General features: G+C 34.6%; 1 protein-coding gene across 1 annotated transcript; it reads left to right on the forward strand.

Moving 5' to 3' along the window:
- Window positions 782–4,546, forward strand: LOC107618426 (importin subunit alpha-1a; the record flags this gene model as incomplete). Its single annotated transcript, XM_016320484.2, is given in 8 exon segments — window positions 782–1,093; window positions 1,361–1,457; window positions 1,552–1,643; window positions 2,046–2,177; window positions 2,527–2,712; window positions 3,375–3,538; window positions 3,678–3,756; window positions 4,418–4,546. Coding segments are annotated over 8 exon segments (1,095 nt in total), but the record flags the coding sequence as incomplete, so codon positions are not given.

Raw genomic sequence — 6,798 nt, forward strand, 5'->3', positions numbered from 1 at the left:
ATTTAAAACTAATTCTTCTCTGACTTGAATTCTCTTAATATCTTGAAAAAGTTAATTAATTGAATTAAGCTTGAAAACTTCGTCTCACGATTCTTACTTTTTGAACTTAGACTTGATAACTTGATAAGTGACATCGAATCAACTTAGTTTGGTTCTTGAGAGTTGTGTTAAATCTATAATCTATAAATGTTCTTAACCTCTTGTCACAATTAATTAATCAAAGAATTGATAATTGATTAAGATTAGAGAAATTGAATAAATTGGAGTTTTAATTACTTACAACTTACTTTTATTCAATTCATTATTTTTATGCAATTGTTCTTGAAATTCTTAATTTTAATTATCTAACTAAAATAATCAATTAACTATTACTTAGTTAGTTTGTTAATTCTCATAAAAATAATAATTTATTTCTGTGATATTATTTGGTATAATTCGATGTATTTATAATGTTATTTGATATAATTTGATGCCCTTACCGATTATTTATGGTTTTGAAAATCCGCCTCAAATAAGCAGTTCGATTTTTAAAAATTTGCAATTAGACATTACGTAGATTATTTTATGTTTATATGTTAATTAACAATTATAGATTGATAGAATGAATATTTTATGAATGGCACGGACAACTAGCCACTACGCTGTCTACGCTTGTGCATCCTAGACCCAAGTTATACTTGTCCAGTTGTTCTCTTTTCCAAACACACCCAGTCTGCTCCCGCTTCCTGCCATTTCTTCAATAGCAAAAACCCTATTTTTCAAGACTTCCAACTTCCAATAGCTTAAGGCTTAAACCCAAAATCTCTTCGATTCTATTTATCTACTCTCCAAGAAACCCTACTAATCAGTTCACTCTTCTCTTGATTGTTCCCAAACGATGTCGTATCGCCCAACCGGAAACTCAAGGACCGATGTCCGCCGGAGCCGCTACAAGGTGGCTGTCGACGCCGAGGAGGGTCGCCGGCGGCGAGAAGACACCATGGTGGAGATCAGGAAGAACCGAAGGGAAGAGAGCTTACAGAAGAAGCGGCGCGAGGGTCTCCAAGCACAGCAGATTCCCGCTTCGGCACAATCCACTGTGCTAGAGAAGAAGGTCAATTCTTAAATTTTCCACAATCTGTACTCTCTTTTTTCCTGCTCATAATGATAATCATTTTTCTCCCTATTTTATCCCTCGAAAATGGGTATCGTTAGTTTACTTAGATGCGTGCTCGGTTGACCTACTTGAATTGTTGAATTGATCTTCTGATTTCGTTATATTTATGTTTACCGAGTAGACTTCAGTAGTTTTATTAAGAATGTTGATGGCAGTGCGTTGATTGTGTTAATTTGCTTACACTGAAAGTTTATGGTGGTGCAGTTGGAACACCTACCTACGATGGTTGCAGGTGTTTATTCTGATGATAATAGCCTTCAGCTGGAAGCAACTACTCAGTTCCGGAAGTTGCTTTCGATTGGTTAGATGTTTGGTCTTTATAGTTTATACTACTACCTCATTTATTTCTTGTAGTTTTGTTTAGTTCACTTAGATGGATGCTTTTTGTGTTCCAGAGCGCTGTCCGCCGATTGAGGAGGTTATACAGGCTGGTGTCGTTTCTCGCTTTGTTGAATTTCTTTCGAGGGATGATTTCCCCCAGTTGCAGGTTTGTTGTCTGCCTTGTTTTCTTTGATTAGTCTTTTAACTTGAAAGTACAGGTAGGTAGTTATATGGATGCAGAACACTTGGAACACTTTAAAGTTTGAAAATTACAATATTCATAGATGGTGTATGTAATTAAAAATTTGAAAAAATTTAAATAAGATGATTCATGTTTTAATTTTCAATATTAAAAGTTATTTTAAAATCTGAATAAACTAAAAATTTGCATGTCATTTCTTTTCTTAGATTATTTTTTCCCCCAAATGTACATGTGAATTATGAAATGTGTTATTAGTGTGTCGAACAAGGTCTAATGTGGACCTGTAGAAACAAATGGCCAGTCGTTATGTACATGCTTTCTAGCTTCTACTATATTTCATTGACTATGTTCATTGCATGTTGTTAGTTCGAGGCAGCTTGGGCTTTGACAAATATAGCTTCTGGAACATCTGAAAACACCAAGGTGGTAATTGATCATGGGGCTGTCCCCATTTTTGTAAGGCTCCTTGCTTCACCCAGTGACGATGTCCGTGAACAGGTACCTTTTTTGTGCTGTTGCATCCGTTAAGCGTTGGGGAACATATACATGCATTGTTTGTGTTTAATTGTTGTTTTTGTTAAGTTTGTGAAATTAAAAATATGGATCATGATTATGAAATACAGTTATTCATCTTCCCCTCTGGATTTTGATGAGATACTTGTGGCAGGTATAATGTTGCTATATATGTGCTCATGCATACAAAGAAAGTGGGAGAGTTCTTAATGCTGAGTGTTATTATTTATTATTAATATGTAGCAGACAATGCGATGCAATGCATTGTATCTAAATTTATCCATGGTATCTTTTGTTAAAAGTTTTTATTTAACCACTTGTTTTTGGTTTCCAGGCAGTGTGGGCATTAGGAAATGTTGCTGGGGATTCTCCCAGATGCCGTGATCTTGTACTCAGTCATGGTGCTCTGCTTCCTCTGTTGGCGCAATTGAATGAACATGCCAAACTTTCCATGCTTAGGAATGCTACCTGGACACTTTCAAACTTCTGCAGGGGCAAGCCACAGCCTCCTTTTGATCAGGTGAAAAACAGTTTATTTAATGCCTTAATCTCTCTGAATAATCAGTCTTTGAAAATTGATTGTCTGGTCCTTCGGTATGTTTGCAAGTTTTTGTTTCAGAGAGGAATGGAGGTCTTGAAGTGTAAATCTTAGTCCATTATATACTTTAAACCCTTCTCTTCTTTCTCTTCCCCATTGAAACCAAAAGCAGCATCATATCTTTACTTGCCCTTTTAATTGTTTTAGTACAGTCCTTTATCACAATGAGATCTAGATGTACATGTATGTACCCTATTGATTAGAATGTCCTTGTATTTTCTAGAATACTTTATTACTTTGTTAGAGTTGGTTTTTGGATCTGATGAGCAATGTCCCTCAGCTTTTTCTCCGTTCTCTTAAAAATCAATTCATGCAATTCTATCATCATGTTTCTAGGATGTGCCAGCATTCTTCTTTGTTAGTGGCTGTAGATTATCTAATATGTAATTTCGTTGCACTTGTATGTTTTGTCTTAGTATCAGCCAAGTAACAGCCAAAGTCATTATTTATTTGGGAGGTTGCCATTTGCTACATCAATGGTTTATCCAGTTTTAGTTTTCAAAACTTCTCACTTCCACTTAACTGAAGTTACTTATGTTTTATTCTTTGCCATATATTTTGTTCTTTTTTTCCCCTTTAAACAGGTTAAACCTGCACTTCCTGCCCTTGCTAGTCTTATCCATTCAAATGATGAAGAAGTCTTGACCGATGCTTGTTGGGCACTTTCATATCTTTCTGATGGTACAAATGACAAAATTCAAGCTGTAATTGAAGCTGGTGTCTGTCCCCGGCTAGTTGAACTTTTAATGTGAGTACTAAACTTATGTCGCAGTTTTGTTCCAAAAAGAAAAATGCCTGAATGCTCGTGTCCTGACGACCCAATTCCAATTTGTTGTCAAGTTCTAACTATTTTCTTTTCTTTTTTTATTTTAAATAATCTTGTTCAGGCACCCATCCCCTTCAGTTCTAATTCCTGCTCTTCGTACTGTTGGAAATATTGTCACTGGAGATGATATGCAAACTCAGGTATTAAATTCCAGAACATGTCACGATTCTGTTGTTGTGATCAGTATCTCGCTATGCCTTTCTGCATTGAGGAATATTGGGACATAGACACAGCATGCCTATCACAATTGACTGTGATGTCCTTTTCCCTTCCTCTCTTCTTCCACATTACTAATCCTGTAGTATAACATTTCACCCGTTCGCCACTCTATAGAAGTCATATTGTTGTTGATGTTAACACTTTAAAATTGACTTTTTTTTATCCTTTGTTGTTCCTTTCAAATTTGAATTTGAATGTTTTGGTCAAGTATTATCAGTCATCTTATTCATTCATCAGTAGTGTGCTTCTTAGATTATCAATTATTGATTGGTTTGTCTTGCCACTCCTTGCTTTGCTCTTTTTCTCATTCACCCACAGACGTGTCACAGGCATCAAACTGCAACATTATTGCTGAGTTGAATTCCAAATTTTTGTAAAGATTGATTTCGTGATTATATTAAATGTAGCTTCAGTACAATGAAAGATAATGGGTTTTGTAATTTTTCTTTCAAACTCCATTGCCGTGTTCAACCTAAACATGTTTCTGACGATAATTGCCTAATTAAACTTGGTGTTACTGTAATTAAATGTTCTTGTCAATACTTTTTCGGGTTTTTTCAAATGCGATTCTTTTCTCCATAGGTTATCATCAACCATCAAGCACTTCCTTGCCTTCTTAACCTGTTGTCTAATAGTTATAAAAAAAGCATCAAGAAGGAAGCTTGTTGGACCATATCAAACATCACAGCTGGTAATAAACAGCAGATTCAGGTATAATTCACAAATATTAAAGTTTTTATAAATATAAATATCTAATAAACATAATTATAAATATTGTCTCCAAAACAAAATAAACATAATCTAAAACAATTAATTTTCATCTTCATTCTCTTGTAAGTTGGGTTGGAAGAAGTTGAGTTTTGACAAAAAAATTACAAAAATACTCCTTTGCTAAAAAAATACTAAACTCAGCAAGAAAATCCACCCCGCCCCGCCAAAGCCCACTGTTTAAGTAGTACGGGTTAGGTGGGATTGTGCTGTTTGGCGGTGATAAAGGTCAAAAGTGGGTTCGGAATTTCACAAAATAGAATTTCTTCATTGCAAGTATAGTCCAAACCGACAATTGACCAACATCAAAGTTTAAATCTAAAGATGTCACAATCAACACAAAATAACCGAAAGTTTTAAGTCTTGGGTCGTCTCCCTCGAACTATGCAATTAAGATGTCACGCTCTTGGCTGTGAGGAAAAAGGGGGTTTTCAATTGTGGAATGAAAGATTAAAAAAACTCAGAAACAAAAGAACTAACAAACGATCAAAAAAGAAAATTAATACAATTAAAAAGGAAAGAAGGTCAAAACTTAGTGAAAATGCGGTAAATGCATAAAAGAGCATTGACTTAGGAATGAAAATTAAGGAATTCTATCATCGTCATAACCATAACTATGGCAACTATGATGAGTTAATCTTGTTTCGTCAACCCCTAATATCGAGGAATAAGTCAAGCAAACATAATTGACATTAATCCATAAGTCCTAGCTAACTTACTAATTACTTGGTAAAAAGCTAGCGTCAATGGAAACAAGAATCAACTAACAACCCAAAAATTACCACTAAATGTCGGATATTATGACTCTAGTATCCTATGAACTCATTTTCCAGGCCAAGGTGTGAAAATCTACTCAAATTCTATAGTTGGTATTTTCACAAACATCTGATGGGCATAAAAGCTAAACATAAGAAATTGCAAAAGATAATGAAAACTATAACCAAACTATTCACAATATCAACAATAGAAACTCAATCAAGCATGTATAAACTATAAAAGACCAAATTCATAAATAAAGAATTCAAGAAATCAAAATTACATATATTAACAAAATAACTTAAACCATAAAACAAGTAGCAAAAGTAGTGTAATTAAAGAGAAGATTAAAGAGTACTTACAATGAAGATGAGCAAACTCCAAGATCAAAACTGAAACTATAAAATTCTACAGTGAAAATTTAGTAAACCCTAAGAGAGAATTTTCTAAACTATACTACTCCTACTCCTAGTGTGTTTTTCTATCTAAAAGTGAGCTCCAAAGTGTCCCCCCTTTGATATGAAATGATCATCCTTGATATAGCACTCCAAATGGCTTCAGCAACTCCAAAAATTGGGCCAAGAGAGCCCCAAATTCGCAAGCCACATGCTTCATTAATGAAGTCACGCGCTGGGACTTGTGCGTACGCACACTTGAGTGTGTGCTTCTCCTTTGTTTTCTTCATGAAATCTCCAATTTTGCATGCTTCCTTCCACTTTTTCCTAGCCATTCTTGCCTAATTGATCTGAAATCACTTAACAAGATATATCACGGCATCGAATGAAATAAAAGTGGAATTAAAATTATCAATTTAAGCACAAAAACGCATGTTTTCACATTTATGTCTAATCTAGAGAGAAATCACAAAAGTATGCTATTTTGGTGATTAAGTGTGAGTTTATGTGATGAAATCCGTCAAATTCAAACAAAAAATTATCATCAAATATGGACGCATTAGGTGGTCCCAATTTTCCAATTCGACCCTCTTTTTTGGCGGATTACACGGGCTGGCCCGGCGGGTTTAGGCCCGTTTGCCACTCTTAGTTACTGGTTAGGGAGCGAGGAAATATCCACATTAGTTGGATATAATGGCGTTAATTGATTCATGTAATCAACTTTATTTAGTCGTATGAGATCTTTTTGTTATTGTTGTATAATAAATATAACAGAAAACTATTAAAAAAATGTCAGGAAAAATTCAAATGCTTACAACAGTAATCCCTGGAGATAAAAACAAGAGTTCCCCAAAGTTCTAAAAGTTGATAAAGTTTTGTTTTTATTAACAATAAAGATTAAATGTCACTATGTAAGGTTGCTACATAGGCATTTTTTTTTGTTAGTCTTTTTGTGTATAGTATCAGAATTGAACCTGTAATCAATCCGATCATATGACCGAGTCACTGGATCACTAGTTCAACTGGTGGGTCACTAATTCATCT

This window comes from Arachis ipaensis, chromosome B09 (assembly GCF_000816755.2).
Source record: "Arachis ipaensis cultivar K30076 chromosome B09, Araip1.1, whole genome shotgun sequence".
Lineage (NCBI taxonomy): Eukaryota > Viridiplantae > Streptophyta > Magnoliopsida > Fabales > Fabaceae > Arachis > Arachis ipaensis.